The 23,544-nt window shown below is 48.1% G+C and overlaps 1 protein-coding gene across 2 annotated transcripts in view; it reads right to left on the minus strand.

The window, feature by feature from the left end:
* Positions 1 to 23,544, minus strand: part of LTBP2 (latent transforming growth factor beta binding protein 2) — a 118,854-nt gene that overhangs the window by 45,834 nt on the left and 49,476 nt on the right. For both annotated transcript variants that reach the window (XM_017880500.1, XM_017880499.1), the window contains exons 4-8: positions 12,276 to 12,466; positions 9,329 to 9,499; positions 8,635 to 8,841; positions 7,515 to 7,801; positions 6,316 to 6,418 (exon numbers count right to left, since the gene is read on the minus strand). In XM_017880500.1, the coding sequence (XP_017735989.1) occupies positions 6,316 to 6,418; positions 7,515 to 7,801; positions 8,635 to 8,841; positions 9,329 to 9,499; positions 12,276 to 12,466 (959 nt within the window). The remainder of the gene's footprint in view (positions 1 to 6,315; positions 6,419 to 7,514; positions 7,802 to 8,634; positions 8,842 to 9,328; positions 9,500 to 12,275; positions 12,467 to 23,544) is intronic.

Raw genomic sequence — 23,544 nt, forward strand, 5'->3', positions numbered from 1 at the left:
CTCCCTCCCTCCCTCCCTTCCTTCCTTCCTTCCTTCCTTCCTTCCTTCCTTCCTTCCTTCCTTCCTTCCTTCCTTCCACACAGTGTCAAAGTTGGCATGCTGGCCCACTGTCCCTCACTATCTGGGTGAATTTGGACAGGTTACACACCTCTCTGAGCCTGGGTTTTCTTATCAGTAAACAGGAGATGACAACTCCCTCTTCATGGGGTAATTATGAACACTAAATCATGTACAACTCTGAGCACAATACTTGCCCCATTTTAGGAATTCTCATAATGTCCATTATTCAGATTTCCCTCCTTGGTGAAAGACCAGTGGGGCCCCCCAGTGATTATGGACGTTCTGCCCAAAGATGGCCTCTGACTGCCTCCTCAGAGCAAGATAGAACCAGTCACCACAAAGAGTGAAATCGAAAAAAGAGTCTGGTCAGACCCCTGGCTCAGGCAGGTGCCACCTAGCCACCCCCGCCCCAGCCCTTCCTCTGCTCTCCAGGCTAGAGGTGCCACATGTCAATGACACTCACCCTGCTGGGTAGGGAGGGTGCTCACTTAAGCCTGAGGCACAATTCATTCCCAGCAGGCTTCAAGTCCCTTGGAAGAAGCTCTCGAACATCTCTGAGCCAAAGAGACACTGGCTTTTCAGCTGACAACTGGAATTCTGAAAATCCCATTTCCTTAGAATAAGGGACTGGGCATCTCATCCAGAATCCCAGAGAACAGAAGCCCCACCCCAGCACAGCTGTTCCCCAAGCCAGGGTCCTCTAGTTCAGCAAACGCTTGTGCCCGGTACAAGAAGCGGCACAGAGAGGCCACTTACAGAGTGGCTGGAAGCAGGTGTCTGGAGTCAGACAGGCCTGGGGTGTCAGGCCCAATTTTCTCTTCTGTAGAATGGGGATAATAGCACCCAACATCTAGAAATATTGTTAGGATGCAAGAAAATAAGAAAGCACTTAGCACCGTGCCTGGCACTTACAAGTGCTCTGAATAAATGGTTGCAAATCACGACGAGGGTGATAATAATGGTGTTGCTGCTGTGGCCTGCCCTAAGGCTCTCTGCCCCTCATGCCCCCAGCACCCTCACATACCCACCCTCCCCAGGGGCTGGCATCACAGAGCTACACCTATAACTCTCGTCAGTGGCAAGGGTCAGGACCAAAGCAAAGCCTTCTTTCTGTTGGGGGTTTCAAATACATTTTCAATCATTTCTAAAAACCCCCATTTCCTCAAAAATCAATTTTGTTTGTCATCTCCTATGAAAAACGTGTTCTTGGTAGGCATTCTCCCGGTGATCTGGAGCCCACTACTTTTAGTTTATTGCTGGGCACCTGCAGTTTTTAATAAGTTGTCCCTTGTGATCAGTTTCAAGTCGAGCTCTGGTTACCAGAAACACCACACATTGGATAGTTCTCTCTAGAATCACGTGGGGAAAGTCTACACCCTTCTCCCTAGGGCAATTATTTCTCTTAACGCAGGCCGGGGCTACATGTTGATAACCTGCCTGTCTATCCAACCTGAATCTTCTTGATGGATATAGCACAAGGAACTCACAAAACCCGATCTTGATGCGCATCCTCTTGGCTGCAGCATTCCAGTCTAGCATCCTGATCTTTGTTTGCTTCAGGGAGGCTCAGGTCTCCCCAGAATGATTAGGGAGATCTTGCTCAGCTGAGAGTCAGACATACTGTGGTTGGAATCCTGGCTCTACCTGCCCTAGACGTGTGACCTCGGACAAGTTCCTCAGCCTTCTTGGAGCTCTATTTTCCTCATCCATCACACGGGGTTAAACATCCTGGGTTTGCAGGTGGCTGTACAAATTCAGTGAAACAAAACAGGTGAAGGGCCAGGTGTAATGTGAAAGTTCAGGAACCGGCAGCTAGTCTTGGTCTAAGAGAGAAACGTGCAGAGTTCCTTGAAAGGGCAGAGTAAGAAAATCTGTTGTCCCTGGAGATACAGGGGGCCCTGGGTTCAGAGGTGAACTCAACCCACCCCAGGCAAATGGCAAGACGATCTCATGGCGAACAGCTGGAGCCCACCACTGCAGGCCCCGAGCCATGTGCCAGCCCTGCCTGTCCCAGCAAAGGGGCCTTGGGGTTGACACAGCCAGTGCCAAGCCAGATGGGGCAGTGGCCAACTTTCCAGTCAGCCCAGATGTCTGTCTTTCTCAGATGAAAACTCAAAAATGTGGCCTCAATCAAAGTGGCTTTTGAGAGCCGTGTGTTCTCCAGACTCTGGCAGGAGGATTGAAGAGGCCTATGAGTTGGGACCCTTTGATAAATCCCAAGGGCTCAGGAAGACCTGGCTCAGGCTAGGTCCTGGGAGTTCAGTTGAGTACACATTACCTCTACCAATCAGAGTGAAGGGAGCAGAGGGGAACTGTGGGCTGGCCTAGACTGACTCCCGGGCCAGCTCTCCATGCAAGTTCTGTGGCATTCCGGAAAAAAAGGGATTCACCTATGCCATGTAATTAAGACCTCAAGGCAGTCCTTTTCCATGTCAGGAATAGTGGCATTCTGGTGGGACCTTCTTCAACAGTCCAGCACAGAGCCTCAAAGCCAAAATGTGACTGAAGGGAAGCCGTGAAGCTACTCCCAGGCTGCTCAACCTATCACTCCCACTGCCACCTGATTTGCTAGAACACCTCACTGGGGATGACAAAGGCTTCCCCCAAAGAAGCATAACCCTATTTTATCAGAGGAGAAATAGGGGCTCAGAGAGGCAAAGCCACCAGGGCCAGGGATGGTCTGGGATCCAGAAGTCCTGTCTATCTTGCCAACCTTCCCCTGCCCTGACAGCTTGCCTTTTCTTCCTCTGCTTCTTGTACAGAAGCTTCCTTGTCATCCCCACTTAAAGAAATGTGCCCACCCCAGCCCCAGGCTCAGGCATGAAGTGAGGTGCCTGGCACTCTGTCAACACAAACAAGGCTCCCTAACGTCTTGCCCCTTCTCTATACGATGCCCAGCTGCACTTTCATGTGTTTTTGATGTTTATGTTGCCCTGGTCTTTGTTATTTCTTGCTCAGTGTGCTGGGATGCTTGACATTCCAGGGTCTGTACCCTGGTGCCCAGCATGCTGAGATGTTCTGGACACAGTGGGGGAGGCCACCATCTGGGATGGCGCGGAGCGAGGGCAAGGGCTGAGCGTTGGGTGTGTTGGGGAGGGGTACAATTGGTGTTCTGCATGCACCTGATCCACAGAGCTCTGCTCCCATGCCTGCCGCCACTGGGCTCCAGCCCTGCCTGAACTGAGCTCACCAGCTGTATTTGGAGCAGGGTTCTTGGGCATCAGGTGGGCTGAGCTCTCAAGGCTGGCACACAGGTGGAACCAGGAGTGGAGCAAGTGGGTGAGCAGGTAGCCACTTCAGTACAGACTCTGGCCTTTTTCTCCTGCTCCCCACCCTTCCAGTGGAGGGCTCCCCCACTCTCAGAAGTGCTTCCAAGATCTGGGGATATGGTCATTGTACCTGTCAGCCCTGGTTGAGGGGAACAGGCCTAGAATCCTCCATTGGCAGCAGTCAGCCCTGGCATGGACCTCACAGCCTGCATCTCTGCATCCCTGATGGGCTCCAGAGCTTGAGACAGGCAGGCCCTGTGCTCCCACTCTCCACTCCAATCCTACAAGCTGCAGATGTGACATAAGTGAAGAATCCAGACTGGCTCTATTTTCATTTTCACTAATGTCACCGGATAGGTCTGTGGCTACTAACATCACTGTCAGATTGGCTTAGTGAATTAGAGAGGAGATACTGACCCAAGGACCCTGTGGGGTCCTGACTGCTGACACCCCACCCACAGGGCTGCATCTCAAGAGCTCAGGATTATGCTTGGTACCCAAATCAAGGACACCTTAAGGCCTGAAGACTTGCCCAGAGGAAGGTTCCGTGAAGGGCACAGATCTCAGCTGGGAGGAGAATCCCAGCAGTGAAGCGGGATTCTGGGGAAGGCCCTTCTGGAAGCCTGTTTCTCAGCTGCACCACTCCACTCCTTTATACCCATGCTGTTGGCAGCTGAGCCCACTCTTCCCCTTCATTATTTCTCTGACTCTAGAGGCAACAGCGTGACAGCTCCTGAGCCCCGAGACAAGGAAGGGAAACTTCTAAGGCTGCCCTTGAATTGCCACTTGGATGAAATCTCACTGTTCCCACCACCTAGAAAAGCCAGCTCCCTCCTAGGACAGCCCTACTGGGTCAGGAGGTTCCAGGGTAGGTCAGCACCTTGGTCAGTGCAGCAGGTACTGCATGGCCCTCAGAGGGCTGACGGGGTAAAGGGGGTGAGACCCCCACCCACTTGTCTGAATGAGCCAGCTCTTGGGAACCAGAACCTGCCCAGAGCAGGGACATGGGAGCCCTGGCCCCACCTAACCCTTCTGACATGCCTGTCTTTCTACAGGAGAGCCAGGGCTGAGCAGGGCTCAGCAAGAGACACACTGTGCTCCAGAAAATGTTGCTCAGTCTCTTGGTCTTACCTGCATATGCAATTTCCTTGGGTTGTTAAACTCTTCCCAACTCTTTAACTGTCCTACCCCTAATTATTATTCAAATCTCATCCTGGAAGTCATCTCCTCTGAGAAGCTTTCCCTGATCCACTGGCTTTAGCCCGTAGGGCCCCCATCCCGTAGTTTACAGATGTGCAGGTTGTGTGCTGCACAAAAGCACCATCTCTAAGGGAATCATTGGCATCCTAGATTGGCGTATTTATGAAGATGATCCTGAACAAATGGAAGGGCAGGTTTTTCTAATTTGCACAAAGGTGCTACTGGACCTATGAGGGGCCTGGGTTCCACTGCCTCGGCACTTGACCAGACACTGCTCAAACCTCTTCATTTCTGATGCCCACCAGCCATCTACGACTCCCTGCTAAATTGTAAGCTTGGAGAGGAAGGTGCGGTTTTTACCACCTTCTCTACTCTCTGTCCAGGGCCTGCACACTATGGCCTTTTCAAATAGGGGTTTGGTCAATGTAAATATTTGTCAACTGATTAGAATGTGGGATATAGAAGTTTCAAGGGTTCAATGCCTGATGGAAAAGAGAAAAGAAAACAAGGCAAGAAGAAAAGTGGCAAAAACATCTCTGGCCTACAGGGGAGACCTGGGCAGTTTGATGTACATTTCCTGGTAGGGTAGCGGGTCCATTCCTTTCTCGCTTTCTTGAGGGATACTTTCTAATAACAATAATGATAATGACATTAACAGCCAGGTTTATTGACCTAATACTAAGCAGGTGCATCATTTCATTTAATCTCTACAGCAGCCCATGAGGCTGGCACTATTACTCTCTCCATTTCACAGATCAGGAGACTGACGCAGAGAGAGGTGATCAGGAGGAGCTGGGACTGGTACCTAGTGTGTGTTAGACGTTTAAGCCTGGGAGCTGAATACTACCTTTTGCTACTTTGCCAAAAATTCTATCACATTGTAAAACCGTCTACACTTATTTTAAGTTTGGAAAATATAGTCACTGCTCCACAGCTAAGTCTGATGTGAGGAACAGCCCTGCCCCTCCCACCTTTGGGCTCCTGTCCAGCCTCCTGACAAAGCTGATTGACCAAGCTGACTGCTGACAGGCAAAGGAAATACACACCAGGCTCAGGCCCAGGCCCAGGAAGGAGGCCTGGAGGGAGAAGACAGACCAAGTGGGCAGAAGCCACACTCAGGGACAGGCATCTGGTCACCCTCCTCCCAACTGTGCAACTACGACTGGGGAGAGCATCGTGAACAGGCATCTTGCTCACTCCTGAAATCGCAGTCCTTGGCACATACAAGACACCCAGTGAGTATTTGCTGAATGAATGAATGAACACATGTTAGGTTTTTCCTATCATCCAAAAGAAGGCAAGGAACTAGGGTTCCCATACCCCAAGGATGAGGACATCTAGGACAGACATTCAACCCTAATTAAAAGTCAGGGAGGCTGGAACAGGAGTTAAGGAGATAAAAGAGGAGGCCTGGGAGCCCCACCAGGGAGAGAATAAAGAAAACACTGAATCAGATCAAGACCCCTGGACCCCTGGCATCTAGACAGGGGTGTACAGGGGAGCACTGAATAAAATCCCTAAAATCTGATCAAGAATCTCTGCAAGAGGGAGCAGGCCCTTGCAGGCAACCAAATGGAGCAGGCAGGTCAGACTGAACCAGCAGAAGGCTGCCAGGAGCCTCAGTGCCAGCCAGAAACACCTTCAAAGCAGGTCTGGGAAGTCTGCAGTTTACCAGCCTGTTCTACCTGCCTGGCCTCTGACACCCTGGAGGGGAAACCCTGGCAGGAGAGGGCAGGCACAGGGAGGGCTTCCCCCACCACTCTTAACCTTGGACTCCAGCACTCACCGGGTCTGGGTGGGCATGGGGCACACAAAGTCACCCCCCAGAAGGCTCCCACACTGCCACAGCAGTCCTCTTGGGTGGTCAACTCCAGCAGAGGGTTGGCACACTGGAAGAGAGGTCATGGACACCTGTGACCACCCCTCTTCCCTCCCAGGCTGTGCACAGAGATGTCCCGGGAAAGCCTAGGACACAGAGCTCACTCCCCACATTCTGCCAGAGGATGTCCCCAGCCAAAGAAGGGGAGAAAGAAGTCAGCCCATATCCCAGAAGGAAGCAGAGAAACCTGCCGTGCACTCTCCCAGCCCCTAACCTTGTGTGTGGATGGGACACCGCAGACACAAGATCTGCCCTGTGCGGGGCTGCAAACCACCACCCTCCATGGCCCTAGCCACAGACAAAGGGTCCTAAAGGAAGAGCTTCCTCTGCCTAGCTCCAGGGAACTGCAGGGTCACCCACAGTGTGGGCCTTCCTTGTGAGCACTGCCCCAGGTACAGGAATACCCCAGGCTGAGAGGCCAGGGACTATCTGGAAATTCAGGATGTTTACCCCTTGGCTGTCCCACTTCCTCCAGTTCCCTAACCTCAAATGGGGTTTCTGGAAATACCTTAGTTTCTGGAAACTAAGCAGTTTCCTGGCAACCCCAAGAAAAACCATACTGGGCCTGGTCTAACCCCTATTTTGGGTGCCTGGTGTCAGAAAAGCTTCCCTGATTTCCCATTATGAGCTGAGGATGGCTCCAGGGGGCAATGGGGTATCTCTCATCTTTGTACCACCAGGGTTTTCGGGTTAACTTCCATTTGTTAATTCCATACTTCTGTGACCCCAACTGTAGCCTCAACTGGATACAAAACTCCTGGCCAGATGCTAACAGCCCCACTGGTCCATGTGCCAGGGGTCATAGGATCAGCAACTTGAGGCTGCCTTCACCTGAGGATGCTGGTGACAGCTCCTCCAGAGGGGAACTTCCTTGGGTCCTCTTCTGTGTGCCTGGTATTGACAAGCACCAAGTAGAGCCCAGGAAGGAGGCCCAGCCTCTCCATACATGGGCAATTTCACGCCTTGGGTTTTCCCATATGGGAAATGGGAGACTCTGCAGACACTCACATTCCATAAGAACAAAGAGGACAGAGAGGAGAAGGGCAGATTGGAGACAATTGCTGTCCTGGAAGCATCCAGGGCTGAGGCTAGAGCTGTGTTCTCACCTGTCCGTTCACAGTGTTCAGGTAACACCGGCCCAGCAGTCCTCGAGGCCTGGGTGCTGCTGGGGGCAGTGGCCGAGGGGGCTCTCCAGACCGAGCTGGGATGTTGTTGCTGTCCCAGAGGCTGTGGCCAGGGCTGGCAGGCAGCCAGGGCGGGGGTCTGGTCTCCACGCTGTTCTCCTCTAGGGCCTCCTCCACCCCGCCCCGCACCCGGGCCACCTGGTGGATCTGCACTGAGGCCTCAGGCGGGTGGTGAATGTGCACCTTCACCAGGGAGGGGTTCACGGAGGCTGGGCACAGGAGCTGGGGTCAGAGCCAGGGAAGCAGGGCCCCACCCTCATTTCCAACCCTCTGAAGTGTATCCACCACCCCTGGGCCAGGCAGGCCACTGGCTATGTGTCACCCTAAAACTCTCCTTCCATTTCCTTGCTCCCAAGTTAGAATCCCAGAATGATCCCTTGGGACGGGATGAAGTGCAAACTCTGTCACTGAAGGAACCTCATTATCATGTTCTAAGTTACCTTCCTGATTCCACCTCCCCCATGACCCTGGCCAACCCTGGAGCTCCAGCCCCCTGGCTCCTGCATGACCCCACCTCCATGCCTTTGCTCATGCCAGTCCCTCTGCTTAACCAGATGCTACCCATTGTTTCAGGCCTAACTGCAGTCCATCCCCTCCATGCAGCTGAGCCAGAGCACTCTGGGCTTAGGTGCCTCTCCATCCCCTGATCCCCTAAAGCGTTCTGCATTTTTTTGGTACCTAATAATGGAAGGCAGGGAAAATGAGATGTTTTATGCTGATATTCTATTTCCCATCCATTCTCCCTCTATTACCCAGGCCCATGGGTTCCTTGAGGGCAGCATCCTGCCCTTACACTGTTTTGTCTTCCCCAAGGTACCCAACACAGGGAAAGGGCAAAAACAAGTGGATGAATTCCAATGGGAGGGGGCCGAGAAGTTGAGGGAATGAAACTCAGCACTGAGGGCCAGGAGAAAGAGGGAGGTTTGATAGTAAAGGAAGGACTATAGGCAGCTTCCCTGTCCCTGTCACAGCAATGGTGACAGCCTCCACCCAACTGGTACTCCTTCCAGGGTCCCACTGGCCCAGCTGTGCTGGCACTCACCCAGCTGGTTGGAGAGTGGCAGTGTGAAAGTGGACTGCCTCAGGGGGGCTTCCAGCAGGGCTCTGGGGCGGGACCCCCTCCCTGGAGGCTCCTTGTCCGGCTGCGGGATAGGCAGGTGGCAGAACTTCCCGGTGGAGTTGGCGGGGCACCAGCACTCGTCCCTGCCGATGCAGCGGCCTCCGTTCAGGCAGGGGATCTGGCAGAAATCTGCAACATCAATCGTCAAGGTAACCAGCGGTGGAAGAACAGCAGCACCTGTTCTGTGGCTAGTGACCACCACAGAGAAACAGGCAGCAGAACTCTGACCCTAGATGGCTCCTGTAGCCTGGAGCCCCCTGAAATTTAGGGACTTTCCACTGCATTCATGTAGAGTGAAGAAGGGTGAATAATAACCAGTCCCTGCCTTCCTAAAAAGCCCGTTTAGGCCTTTCCCTGCACCCCACAATAACCTGGGAGGTGACATTATCATGAACTATCTCTTCTCTGTTGAGGAAACTTGGACTCAGAGAGGTTATGTGACTCCTAGAGTCACACAGCTAGGCTGCCAAGTGAGGACTCAGCTCCCCATGTGATTTGGGACACTTGTGGAGCCACAGTTTGGGAGCAGCGGGCTCCCTTCCAAGGCAGACCTGGCTCTCTGGCTATTCACCCTCCGGGGCCAGCTGGGAACCATCTGAACGGGAAAGGGACTCACAGATGCGGAAGCCAGACTTGGGATCATGCCCATGGCCGCCCTGGCTGTACAGGGTGGTGGTGTCGCCCCTCTCACAGCTGTTGGCACAGTGTCCACGGGCACAGGTCTGCTTGCAGATGGTGGGAGTGAAGACGATCTTGATCTTCTTGATTTTCTCCGTGAGGTTCAGCCCTGCAGAGAGAGGGCTTGGGTCCAGGGGGCAGGGCTGAGAGGCACAGCTGTGACCTCCAGAGTCTGGTTAGAAAGCCCCATGGGACTAGGGCTGCATTCATCTCAAAGGCATTTGCTGAGTACCTACTGGATGCAGGGTCCCATCGTAGGGGCAGGGTGATACCTTTGAGAAGCTCGCAGATGTGCCAGCCACCAAGCTCACACTTCACGCACATCAACCCTCTTGAGTGGGTAGTATGTTAGGTTGAACTATTAGAAATTGCCATTTTTGTAGGTTCCTAATGGCTGAGTGTTGGTATTTTTCATATATCCAACCTACTATGTCCATTTTACAGCTAAGAAAACTGAGGCCCAGAGAAGTTTGGGTGCCCAGGTGACGCAGCTAGCAAGTGATGCAGCTGGGCTTTGAACCCAAGGGCAGGGAACAGAATGTGGCTCAGGCTTGCCAGAGAGGAGAGTTTTCTAAGAGAAGAGAAGAAGATAAAGCCTGAAAGGATTAGAGTCAGGTTTCGAAGGGGACCCGATTACCAGAACAAGGATCAGGCACTTTATTTGGTGGGTGGTGGGAGAAGACGCAGAAGACTTTTAAGCAAGACATCATGCTGGCTGTGATGTGCAGGGGGGTCCAGAGGCAGGGTGACTACTTGGGATATCATGGCAACAGTGCAAGCTGAGGTTGCTTCATTTACCAAGAGTGGTGGCAATGGAATTGGGGTATTAATTCAGTATGGGGAGCCTGGGGACAGAAGCCAGAGGCAGAAGGTTAAGGGAGAAATGGGAGGGGAGGAAGTTGAAAAAATATGTGTTGATCATGGGTTTGAGAAGCTTGACTGTGAAGGGAAGAGACAGGAAGGAAGTGGAGAAACAAATGTGTGTGTGTTTGTGTGTGTGTGTGTGTGTGTGTGAATGAGAGAGCTGTAAGCAATTGTACATGCTGAGGGGAAAGGGCTGAGAGGGAGGGACAGGGTGAAGATACAGAAGTTGGGGGACAAGTGATGTCAGCATTCCAGAGGAAATGAGAAAGGGTGCCAGAGTGTGCCTTAGATAAGAGGGACACCTCCCTCTCAAGATGGCATGAAAGGAATCATCAACCATGAAAAGGAATGAAGCACTGATACACGCTGCCACATGGATAAACCTCAGAAACGTTATGCTAAGCCAGGCACGGGAACTCACGCCTGCAATCCCAGTACTTTGGGAAGCCGAGGCAGGAGGATCACTTGAGGCCAGGAGTTTGAGACTAGCCTGGGCAACATGGCAAGACCCCATCTCTACAAAACATTTAAAAATTAGCCGGGCATGGTGGTGCATGCCTGTAGTCCCAGCTACTCCAGAGGCTGAGGTGGGAGGATCACTTGAGCTCAGGAGTTCCAGCTTATAGTGAGTTGTGATCATGCCACCACACTCCAGACTGGGCAACAGAGCAAGACTCTGTCTCTTAAAAAAGAAAAAGAAAAGAAAAGAAAATGTAATGCTAAGTGAAAGAAGCCAGACACAAAACATGGCACATTGTATGACTCCATTCACGTGAAATGTTGAGGGTGTGCAAATCTATAGAGACGGGAAGTAGGTGAGTGGTTGCCAGGGATAGGAGGGGAGATAAGGAGTGACTGTTGCTTAATGGGTACAAGGTTTCTATTTGGAGTGATAAAAATGTTGTGGAATGAAACAGTGGTGATGGTTGCACACAATTACAAATATACTAAAAGCCACTGAAGTGTAACCTTTAAAATGGTTAATTTTATGTTATGTGAATTCCACTTCGATTTTTTTTTTTTTTTTTTTTTTTTTTTTTTTTTTGGAGACGGAGTCTCGCTCTGCCCGCCCAGCTGGAGTGCAGTGGACCGGATCCTCAGCTCACTGCAAGCTTCCGCCTCCTGGATTCACGCCATTCTCCTGCCTCAGCCTCCCGAAGTAGCTGGGACTACAGGCGCCAGCCACGTTCGCCCTTTGCTAGTTTTTTGTTTTTTAGTAGGACGGGGTTTCACCCATGTTAGCCAGGGATGGTCTCCATCTCCTGACCTCGTGATACCGCCCGTCTCGGCCTCCCAAAGTGCTGGGATTACAGGCTTGAGCCACCGCGCCCGGCGCACTTCGATTTTTAAAATGTAAAAAAAGGAAGGAGGTGAGCTCAGGCACAGATATAGACACGGGAGTGGTGTGTGTGATGGGCAGGAAGTTGAGGAGCTCTCTGGGAGGTGGGGGCATGTCCATGGGCTGACGGATGGGGCCCTGGGAAAGGAGGGGAGGGGAGGCCTGGAGTAGCTGCTCTGAGAAATGGAGGGAGAAAATGTCCAGGCACACAGGGAGGGGTCATCAGGCAACAATAAAAGTGTGCCATGGCATGAATCCACAGAGATTGTTTCCTCCTGTGGGAAGCAGAGGCGCAGCTGTAGGTGCTGAGGAAACAACTGGTTGGGTTGATCCAGGAGGGTTGGGGTTTGCAGGAGGGATGAGGTGGAAGGACCGGGACCAGGGAGTTGAGGATCACAGTGGGATATGAGGGAAGCAAAGGCAGGAGGGGATGATAGATTGGGCAGAAATAGAGCAGTCTAGGTCTAAGGGTTGCAGCAGGGGTAAAGTTCAGGTCCACTGGTTTGGGACCCCTGGAGCCCGGCACAAAGCAGGAGATCAAGAAGCGTTTGTTGGTTGGCTGAAAGAATGAGGACAAGGTGACAACTCAGCCCCTCTGTGAGAGCAGAGGGGGAAAGCTGAGGTGGGAGAAGAGAGTTCTAGAGGCCCTGCTCTTCTAGGACCCAAGACAGGGCATCCTTACCCCAGGGGGATGAGGGGTGCTCCAGAGGTACCGCCTGCTGGGTGCCATCTCTCTGCTCAAGGCCTGGTCCCGGGGGCAGGGCGTTGGAAGAGAGCTGGCTACTGACTGTGGCAGTCGGGTGAAGTCGGACAGTGCGGGACAACCCCACGTGCTGCTGGGAAGGGTGGGTCTGGCTGAGGTCACTCAGGGTCCTGTGGAGACAACCGCGGCATGGGGGTTAGCACCCTGGGAACAGTGTGTCTGTGCCACTCCTCATCCAGCCACCCACTCCCTGCCTTTGCACAAGAACAATGCTCTCTGGCTGCCTTCTCACCCATGTATGGCTGACTCCCGGACATGAAGGTGCCCCGAGGCAGAAGGACTGATCTAAAGGCCTGCCGGCTAGTTTTGTAGAAATATCAACCCTTATGTGGAATCACCAGGATTTTGGTGGGTTATTCCAGGCAAATCACTCAGCCCCTCTGGGCCCCAGGACCCTTAACTGCAAAATGGGGGTGTTAGATGTCCTCATGGAGCTCTGACATTCCGGGGGTCTTTGAGAACCCACTACGGACCAGCCCCTGCCCTAAAACCAAGTCCTGTACATACTCCCTACCACTTCTTAATATATCCCTTAATATGGATCACCTGTAGAAGAGGTGCCCAACAAACACACCTTCACAGATTGATTCAGGGCAGAGCCTAGAATCTCCCTCTCATTTATTTTTATTGTAAGAATAATATAACAACAATATTCAAGGAGAAAAACACGAATTCATCATCTCCCATCCTGACACAGCAAATACTTTTGCATATTTTCTTTCAACCTTCGCTCACATATATGATTTTACACTATTGTCATCACCTAGAGATACAATTTTAAATTCTGTTTTTCACTTAACATTAGATCACAGTTTACACAATTCAATTTGTCATATTTGTCATGTTCATCGCTACATGATAGTCTAGCTAAAGATGAATCACAACTTACTCAGACATTTACCTGTTACATATTTAGATTTTTTTTTTTTTTTTTTTTTTTTTTTTTGAGACGGAGTCTCGCTTTGTCGCCCAGGCTGGAGTACAGTGGCCAGATCTCAGCTCACTGCAAGCTCCGCCTCCCGGGTTCACGCCATTCTCCTGCCTCAGCCTCCCGAGTAGCTGGGACTACAGGTGCCCGCCACCTCGCCCGGCTAATTTTTTGTATTTTTTAGTAGAGACGGGGTTTCACCATGTTAGCCAGGATGGTCTCGATCTCCTGACCTCGTGATCCGCCCGTCTCGGCCTCCCAAAGTGTTGGGATTACAGGCTTGAGCCACTGCGCCCGGCCCATATTTAGATTTTTTAAAAAGTTTTTTGTTTGTTTTTTTTTTTGTTTTTGAGACCGACTTTTGCTCTCATTGCCCAGGCTAGAGTGCAATGGCACGATCTCAGCTCACTGCAGCCTCTGCCTCCTGGGTTCAAGCAATTCTCCTGCCTCAGCCTCGCCAGTAGCTGGGATTACAGGAGCCCCCCACCACTCCCGGTTAATTTTTTGTATTTTTAGTAGAGACAAGGTTTTGCCATGTTGGCCAGGCTTGACTCGAACTCCTGACCTCAGGTGATCCACCCACCTTGGCCTCCCAAAGTGTTGGGATTACAGCGTGAGCCACTGCACCTGGCCTGTTTTTAAGTTTTAAATATGTACATCCTTACCTATATGACTTTGTCTTCTGTTAAAATATTCCTTTAGTACAGGGGGATTTGTTGTACTGTTCTATTTTGTATGTTTGAAAAAATGTTATGGGAAACATTTTGAAAGGATTAAAACTTTAGGATGAGGCCGGGCATGGTGGCTCACGCCTGTAATCCCAGCACTTTGGGAGGTCGAGGCGGGTGGATCACTTAAGGCCAGGAGTTCGAGATCAGCCTGGTCAACACGGTGAAACCCCATCTCTACTAAAAATACAAAAATTAGCTGGGTGTGGTGGTGCATGCCTGCAGTCCCAGGTACTTGGGAGGCTGAGGCTAAGAATCGTGTGAACCTAGAAGTGGAGAACGCAGTGAGCCAAGATCGTGCCACTGCACTCCAGCCTGGGCAACAGAGTGAGACTCCGTCTCGAAAAAGCAAAACAAAACAAAACGAAAACTTTAGGATGAATTCTTGGGGCTAGAATGACTGTATCAAAGGTTACAAACATTTATGTCTGTAGGCACAGAGTGGTGTATTGCTTTCTGAAAGGGTTGCATCCAAATATATAAATGAACCACTTAGAGCACAACCTTGCCAGCACAGCATATTATTATTTTTTAATACTTTGCTAGCTTTGAATATGCACAAAGTGGTACTTCAACGTTCTTTTCACCTCCCCCCTCTCCTTTAAAAATTATTTTTGAGGTTGACATATTTCAGGTATTTATTTACCACTTGTGAAAATCCTCCGCTCACGTCCTTTGACATCTTAACTGTTTGAATTGTCTTGTACATTTGGACACATTCTCTTGATGTTTATTATTGGGCAGGCTGTTCTAAAAGGCAGCCTCTGTTGTAAATACTCTGTCATTGTCACAATGTCTATGAACCACTGTGTATATGACAGTGTCTGGACTGTGGTGGGTGTAAGCATATTGCAGACTTCAAAGCTGAGAGAGGCTCAGTCCTTGCCCAAGGTTATACAAGAGCTAAATTGGGACACCAGGATGCCAACCCAGGGCCTGATCCACAGCCTGTGTCCTGTGCCATCCGACAACCAGCCCAGACCCCAGTGGGAGCTCAGCCTGGAACCCTCTGCTCAGGCCTCGGGGGCATCCCTTCCCCCAGTAGGTCCCATGCCAAGCCTCCCCACTGGTTTCCTTGCCCAAGTGGGATAAGGCCCTGGGATTCTCTCCCTCCCCCATCTCCACCCCAGTTCTGTCAGCCCTCGGTGCCCAGGCCATGAGCAAACTCCTTATGCTTTCCTGGCAGAAGGCAAACTAGGACTGGCCTGGCGCAGTGGTTCACTCCTATAATCCCAGCACTTTGGGAGGCTGAGACAGGTGGATCACCTGAGGTCAGGAGTTTGAGACCAGCCTAACCAACAGAGAGAAATCCCATCAAAAAATATAAAAATTAGCCGGGCTTGGTGGCACATGCCTGTAGTCCCAGCTACTGGGGAGGCTGAGGCACGAGAATCGCTTGAACCTAGGAGGTGGAGGTTGCAGTGAGCCACGATCACCCCACTGTACTCCAGCCTGGGCGACAGAGTGAGACTCAATCTCAAAAAAACCACAAAAATCAAAAAACAAAAAAGAAAGCAAACTCCCTCCAAGGGCTTCCAAGAAAGCGCCTGGGAGAGAGAGGTGGCTGAGCTGCTGGCTCACCGGGAGCCTTGTCCTGGGTACCAGGCTGGTGCCATGCTCAGGTTAGTGGCAGTGCCACAGAGCATCCCAGAAGGTGAAAAGAGTAGCTCATGTTCTACCCAGACCACTGTCACTTTTCTGAACTTGACCCTGACAAAGAGGTCTCCAGTCTGGTCAGGATGGAAACTCGAAGTGTTCTTTCTTGGTGGTTTGTTATCATTGTTATGTTATTGCTGCTGTCAGTTTTTTCTCTAATTGGTGCTCATAGCTCATGGCACCAAGATCCCAGGGTTCAAATCCCTTAAGGGCCAGTGGGGTAGTTTTGCAGAAAAGAAAGCCAAATAAACAAACCATGCATTCCCTAATCACAGTCAGGACCTGGCTGTACAGAGGAGAGGGGTTGGGACTGGGCCAGACAGATGTCAGTTCTGCCTCTTACTAGCAGCACGGCGTTGAGCAAGTCACTTAGCTCCCCTGAGCCTCAGAATCCTCATCACTGAAACAAGAATAACAATACTCACCTCATGGGGTTGGTGTGAAGATGAAGAGAAGTGAGACTGTGCAATTATTTCACAAATACAAGTGAATGGTCAAAGTAGGAACATACGCCAGAATTTTTAAATTGCAGGAACAAGGAAGAAAAAAGGAGTTAGCTACAGTTTGGACTAAATACATCTCCCCAAGCAAATAAGAAAATGTGATTGCACCACTTAAAATTCTTCTTTAAGGGAAATAAAGACTCCAGAAAAAGATGTGATTGCTGTCCAAGTGTCCTTATATGTACACAGGGCCAAGTGTCTAACCTGGTGTCAACACATTTTTAACAACCGGAGTCCTCTGAGCCCAATTCATTGTCACCTATTGCTGTTAATGGGGATTGGGGTTAAATGACAGAAATCAAAAGCCCTGCATTCTGTGAGGCTCAGAGTGGAGTAAAGGAGGAAGCTCCCAGTTTTTTTTTGTTTTTTTTTTGTTTTTTTTTTTTTGTATAAGTCCTGCCTCTTATTCCTAAAGCATCCATATAAGGAGGTTGATATCTCCCTTTATAAGTCCCAGCCTAGTCCTCAGAGGTGAGCAGCGAGAGAGGCTCTCACTGTGTGGAGGGCTGCAGGTTCTTGGCTCAACTCTGGCTCCCTGGTGGTCTCCAGCTGGTTGTCACTGCCATCGCCACGTAGAAGGGCACAGGCAGCCAGGATGGAGTGGAGACTGTGAGTTGCAGAGTTTGTAAATCCCACTGTCTAGCCTTGTGTTATCTTTGCACTCATTTCCTTTAAGCAAATTGCAAGCCTTTAGCCAAATACTGTTTGCAAGTTCCTTCCTAGTCTCAGGTTGTGGGTGCCATGTTTGCCCCAGGCTGGTCCAAAGAAGCAGTATCCCCCCAATTAAGGACAGTAGAGGTTTGGTAACAGAAGAACGCAAGAGTCTCAATGAGAAGGTGACCACAGCCCCCAGGAGAGGCTCTCTCTACTAACAGCCTTGGACGAACCGCTGCAATTTCATCAAAGGACAGAGGTTCCCAAACTCACCCAGCACAAGAATGGAACTTGCTATCTTTCTGGGATTGTTCCAGGAAGTCCTGGCCAAGCCTCCACAATGGACCAAAATAGTTATCTCTAGACTTCAGGATTTCATGAATCCATAAAATTTTGGAACAAATTTGGGGGAGCAACATAAAGTTGCTAACTTTTATTTAGGTTGCTAAGACTTTCAGACAAACACACACAAAACTGCCAATCATTACCACCATAATTTAATGAAAGAAAAGACATTTCAGAGCCAAAAAAGAAATGTTTGAATAAGCCTAACTTCATGGAAATCTCACCAAATGATTTTATTTTCTTCATTTATTTATGGACCATGAAATCCCCATCACAGGCCAGCACAGAGCCAAGAGACAGCCACCAGATCCACTACCGTCTGCTCTCACCTGTGGACTCTGGGCTTTTCAACCAAGATGAAGAAAAATTATCATCCCAGTGGGTGGGGTTTTCAGGCCCACATGAAAGCTGCCTGGGCAGTTTGTGCCCATAATGATGCCACTTACTTAACTGTGCAAGGTATGCCCACACCCTGCCTGACACACTAAGGTTTCCAAATAGCGATGGGAAGACAAGTGGGCGAGGAGCTCTGTGCCCTCCACCCCAATCACCCTCACCCTAGCCTGGCAGCTCTCCTCTATTTACTTCATAAACTGGGCTTCCAAAAACAGTTAGCCCTTCATATCCATGGGTTCTGCATCTGCAGATTCAACCAACTGTGAATGGAAAATATTTGGGGGAAAAAACCCAAAAAATAGCAATCAACAATGAAAAAGAATACAAATAAAAATGATACAGTATGACAACTATTTACTTAGCATTTGCATTGTATTAGGTATTATAAGTAATCTAGAGATGATTTAAAGTACATGGGAGTATGTGTGTAGGTTATATGCAAACATTATGTCATTTTATATCAGGGACTTTAACATCCATGAATTTTGGTATTCACGGGGGTCCTGGAACAAATCCCCTGTAGATACCGAGGGATGACTGTACTATTGTTTGGGAAGGGTCTTGCTGCTAAAAGAAAGTTTAAGAGTGTTGCCAGAGATGCAGAGAATATGCCTGTAATCCCAGCACTTTAGGAGGCTGAGACAGGCGGATCACTTGAGGTCAGGAGTTCGAGGCCAGTCTGGCCAATATGGTGAAACCCCGTCTCTACTAAAAACACAAAAATTAGCCAGGCATGCTGGTGGGCACCTGTAGTCTCAGCTACTCGGGAGGGTAAGGCAAAAGAATCAGTTGAACCTGGGAGGCGCAGGTTGAAAAAAGATACATAGAATAGTTGTAATTATCATTATGAACATGAAGCCAGGTATTTTATATACATCATCTTATCTATGTTATTTTAGTGAATAAAAAAACTAAGTTGCAGAATATACAGATAGTATGCTTCCAGTTTTGTGTTTTAAGAAACCTTTCTCTCTCTCTTCCCCTACAGATGTTTATATAAGCATAGGAAAGGGCCGGAAAATCTGTAAATAGTGGCTACTCTTTAAGAATGAGAGTGTCGGGGGGATGGGGGAGGGATACCATTAGGAGATATACCTAATGTAAATGACGAGTTAATGGGTGCAGCACACCAACATGGAGCATGTATACATATGTAACAAACCTGCACGTTGTGCACATGCACCCTAGAACATAAAGTATAATTAAAAAAAAAAAAGGAAAAAATTTGCTTGCAAATTCTGGGGTTGATATCCGACAACAACAGCTTTCTTTACTTTTTATGCATTAAAAAACACAGATAATCAGTTTTTCCTAAAGTTTGCAAAAAACCATGAACTTTGGAATCAAATAGATCGAAATTTAATCCTAGCTTTACCATTTATTATTTGGGAATCAATGAGTAAGATGCCTTTCAAATCTGAATTATTATTTATCAAATGGATGGAGGAATAAAACTGCTGTTCATAACCTGAAATAATGTAAATCTTCGATGTGTAAAGTCTGGCACAAAATAAATGTTAATTTCCAACTCTGAAAAAAAGAAAGAATGAGAGTGTCTGTGTGTGTGTACCTCCCATTTTAAACTTTATAATTTCTATATTTTTGAAATTTTTACAATAAATATGCATCACATGGAATAAATATGTATTTGTTTTGTAATCAAAATAAATCTCTATTCTTCCCAGCAACACCATTTTATAGATAAGGAAACTGAAGCTCAGAAAAAGCATGGTAAATGTGTCCACATAACTAGGAGCCACGATGGACTGTGTTAGCGAGCAGAGGTACAGGAGTTCAGACAGAATACAGACTATATCTAGGAGAAGGATCCAGGGAACTTCAGGGATAGGTAGGATCTTAACAGGCCCAAAATGAGGAGGCAGACATTCCAGATTAGAAAAACAACAAAGAGCCAGTCGCAGTGGCTCACACCTGTAATCTTAGCACTTTGGGAGGCTGAGGTGGGTGGATCACCTGAGGTCAGGAGTTTCAAACCAGCCTGGCCAATTCGTTGCAACCCTGTCTCTACTAAAAATACAAAAATTAGCTGGGTATGATGGCGGGCACCTTTAATCCCAGCTATTTGGGAGGCTGAGGCAGGAGAATTACTTGAACCTGGGAGGTGGAGGTTGCAGTGAACCGAGATCACACCACTGCACTGCAGCCTGAGCGACAAGAGCGAGACTCCATCTCAAAAAAAAAAGAAAAATAACATAAGAAATGCATGGAGGTGGGAAGCACAAGCCATGTTTGAAGAATAAGGAGCACCATTTGGATAAAGCACAGATTAGAGGGGAGAGCGGGGATGGGAAATCAGTCCCATTCAATGCCTATCAGGTGGCAGGTATCATGCTAAGTGTTTTAGCTAATATATACTTTACTTGTCCAAACAATTCTATGATCAAAAACCCCTGCTTGGCCAAAACCACCTTACAGTAAAATGACAAATGACATAGTGGGAAAAATATGTGCAACTCGTGTCATAGAGAAAAGATGAATCTCCATAACATTAGAGTTCCTAGAAACAGAAATGACAGAGACCAACAGTCTTAAAAGAAAAATCAGCAAAGAATATGAACAGGTCACAGAAAAAAAAAAAAAAGAATACAAACATTTCTTGAACCCAGAAAAATATGCTCAACCTTTCTCCTTGAAAGGGATGTGCAAATGAAAAATATGCTGAGGTAGTATTTTTTAATCCATCAAATTAGAAAAAAAAACCCAAAAGTTTAATAACATACTCATTTGTGAGAAACAGACACTCTCAGATGCTGCTGGCAGGAATGTAAATTGATAGGACCCTTCTGGAAAGCAATTTGGCAATGTCTATCCATGTCCCAATGCATCCGCGCTTTGACCCTGCCACTCCACCTCCAAGACTATCCTGCAGATAAACTTTCTGTGGTAGGTGTTGCTGCCCTGCCCAGCTCCCCTTTCTGGCTCTTGTATCTGCAAGTGTAGTGGCTAAAGGCTTACACCTGTGATTTCTTCTGAGTCATGCTTTTGGCTGATGGGAACCACCTGAGAAGCTTCTCCCACCACCAGGACCACACAGCCAATGACTGCCTGAAAGGGAAGTTCAAAAGCCTGGGCCACCAGGTCTTAAAGAGAAACAACTTTGTAAGCTCTATCCTCAATTAGGCCAAAGCTTGATTTACTTGGGACTACATCTTTACTTGGCTCTCTCCCCTTTCCCACACTGCTTTCTTCTCTCCTTTCGCATTTCCCCCACTCCCCGACAAAATCACACACACCTGAATCCCACCTCTAGGGGACTCGACCTAAGACACTTGTAAATGTCCAAAATGTTATATGAACAAGACTATTTATAGAAGCACTATTTTGTAATAGCAAAATAGTTTGTACAGAATCAAAACAACTTAAGTGTCCTTCAGTAGGGGACTGGTTAAACAAACAAGGATNAATAAAACTGCTGTTCATAACCTGAAATAATGTAAATCTTCGATGTGTAAAGTCTGGCACAAAATAAATGTTAATTTCCAACTCTGAAAAAAAGAAAGAATGAGAGTGTCTGTGTGTGTGTACCTCCCATTTTAAACTTTATAATTTCTATATTTTGAAATTTTACAATAAATATGCATCACATGGAATAAATATGTATTTGTTTTGTAATCAAAATAAATCTCTATTCTTCCCAGCAACACCATTTTATAGATAAGGAAACTGAAGCTCAGAAAAGCATGGTAAATGTGTCCACATAACTAGGAGCCACGATGGACTGTGTTAGCGAGCAGAGGTACAGGAGTTCAGACAGAATACAGACTATATCTAGGAGAAGGATCCAGGGAACTTCAGGGATAGGTAGGATCTTAACAGGCCCAAAATGAGGAGGCAGACATTCCAGATTAGAAAACAACAAAGAGCCAGTCGCAGTGGCTCACACCTGTAATCTTAGCACTTTGGGAGGCTGAGGTGGGTGGATCACCTGAGGTCAGGAGTTTCAAACCAGCCTGGCCAATTCGTTGCAACCCTGTCTCTACTAAAATACAAAATTAGCTGGGTATGATGGCGGGCACCTTTAATCCCAGCTATTTGGGAGGCTGAGGCAGGAGAATTACTTGAACCTGGGAGGTGGAGGTTGCAGTGAACCGAGATCACACCACTGCACTGCAGCCTGAGCGACAAGAGCGAGACTCCATCTCAAAAAAAAAGAAAATAACATAAGAAATGCATGGAGGTGGGAAGCACAAGCCATGTTTGAAGAATAAGGAGCACCATTTGGATAAAGCACAGATTAGAGGGGAGAGCGGGGATGGGAAATCAGTCCCATTCAATGCCTATCAGGTGGCAGGTATCATGCTAAGTGTTTTAGCTAATATATACTTTACTTGTCCAAACAATTCTATGATCAAAACCCCTGCTTGGCCAAAACCACCTTACAGTAAAATGACAAATGACATAGTGGGAAAATATGTGCAACTCGTGTCATAGAGAAAAGATGAATCTCCATAACATTAGAGTTCCTAGAAACAGAAATGACAGAGACCAACAGTCTTAAAAGAAAATCAGCAAAGAATATGAACAGGTCACAGAAAAAAAAAAAAAGAATACAAACATTTCTTGAACCCAGAAAATATGCTCAACCTTTCTCCTTGAAAGGGATGTGCAAATGAAAATATGCTGAGGTAGTATTTTTTAATCCATCAAATTAGAAAAAAAAACCCAAAAGTTTAATAACATACTCATTTGTGAGAAACAGACACTCTCAGATGCTGCTGGCAGGAATGTAAATTGATAGGACCCTTCTGGAAAGCAATTTGGCAATGTCTATCCATGTCCCAATGCATCCGCGCTTTGACCCTGCCACTCCACCTCCAAGACTATCCTGCAGATAAACTTTCTGTGGTAGGTGTTGCTGCCCTGCCCAGCTCCCCTTTCTGGCTCTTGTATCTGCAAGTGTAGTGGCTAAAGGCTTACACCTGTGATTTCTTCTGAGTCATGCTTTTGGCTGATGGGAACCACCTGAGAAGCTTCTCCCACCACCAGGACCACACAGCCAATGACTGCCTGAAAGGGAAGTTCAAAAGCCTGGGCCACCAGGTCTTAAAGAGAAACAACTTTGTAAGCTCTATCCTCAATTAGGCCAAAGCTTGATTTACTTGGGACTACATCTTTACTTGGCTCTCTCCCCTTTCCCACACTGCTTTCTTCTCTCCTTTCGCATTTCCCCACTCCCCGACAAAATCACACACACCTGAATCCCACCTCTAGGGGACTCGACCTAAGACACTTGTAAATGTCCAAAATGTTATATGAACAAGACTATTTATAGAAGCACTATTTTGTAATAGCAAAATAGTTTGTACAGAATCAAAACAACTTAAGTGTCCTTCAGTAGGGGACTGGTTAAACAAACAAGGATCTGCCCGCAGAATGGGGTAATAGGCCCTGGAAACACAGCGGCAACTCCTTTACATCAATAAGTTAAGCTTTCCAAGGTACACTGAAAAGTTAAAACACAACAGCCCAATCCCACCACTGACTGTTTTTGTACAGACTATGACCTTTTACAAATGGTTTTCACATGTTTAAACGGCTGAAAAAAAATCAAAAGAAGAATAATACCTCAAGACACGAGAAAACGATACGAAATTCAAATTTAAGCATCTGTAAAGTTTTAGTAGAACACAGCTGCCCTCCTTGTCCGTGACTGGTTTTGCTCTCCAGTGGCACCGCTGAGTAGTTGCAGAAACCATATGTCATAGAAAATCTAAAATATTTACTGTCTGGCCATTTATGGAAGTGTACTGGCTCCTGGTGTAGGGCATGTGAGCTTCTGTGTAACATACAGAAAATAAGGATATATGTTGCAGTTATTTGCATATTCATAAAGCAACATTGGAAGGATACCCTGGAATATTAATAACAGTGGTTACCTATGTATGTGGCAGGGTGGAGAGCAGGGAGTGGGAAGTGGGTGGGTAGGGAATAAACTGGTGCTATATATATATATATAT

Source organism: Rhinopithecus bieti, unplaced genomic scaffold (assembly GCF_001698545.2).
Source record: "Rhinopithecus bieti isolate Rb0 unplaced genomic scaffold, ASM169854v2 scaffold_11380, whole genome shotgun sequence".
Taxonomy (NCBI): domain Eukaryota; kingdom Metazoa; phylum Chordata; class Mammalia; order Primates; family Cercopithecidae; genus Rhinopithecus; species Rhinopithecus bieti.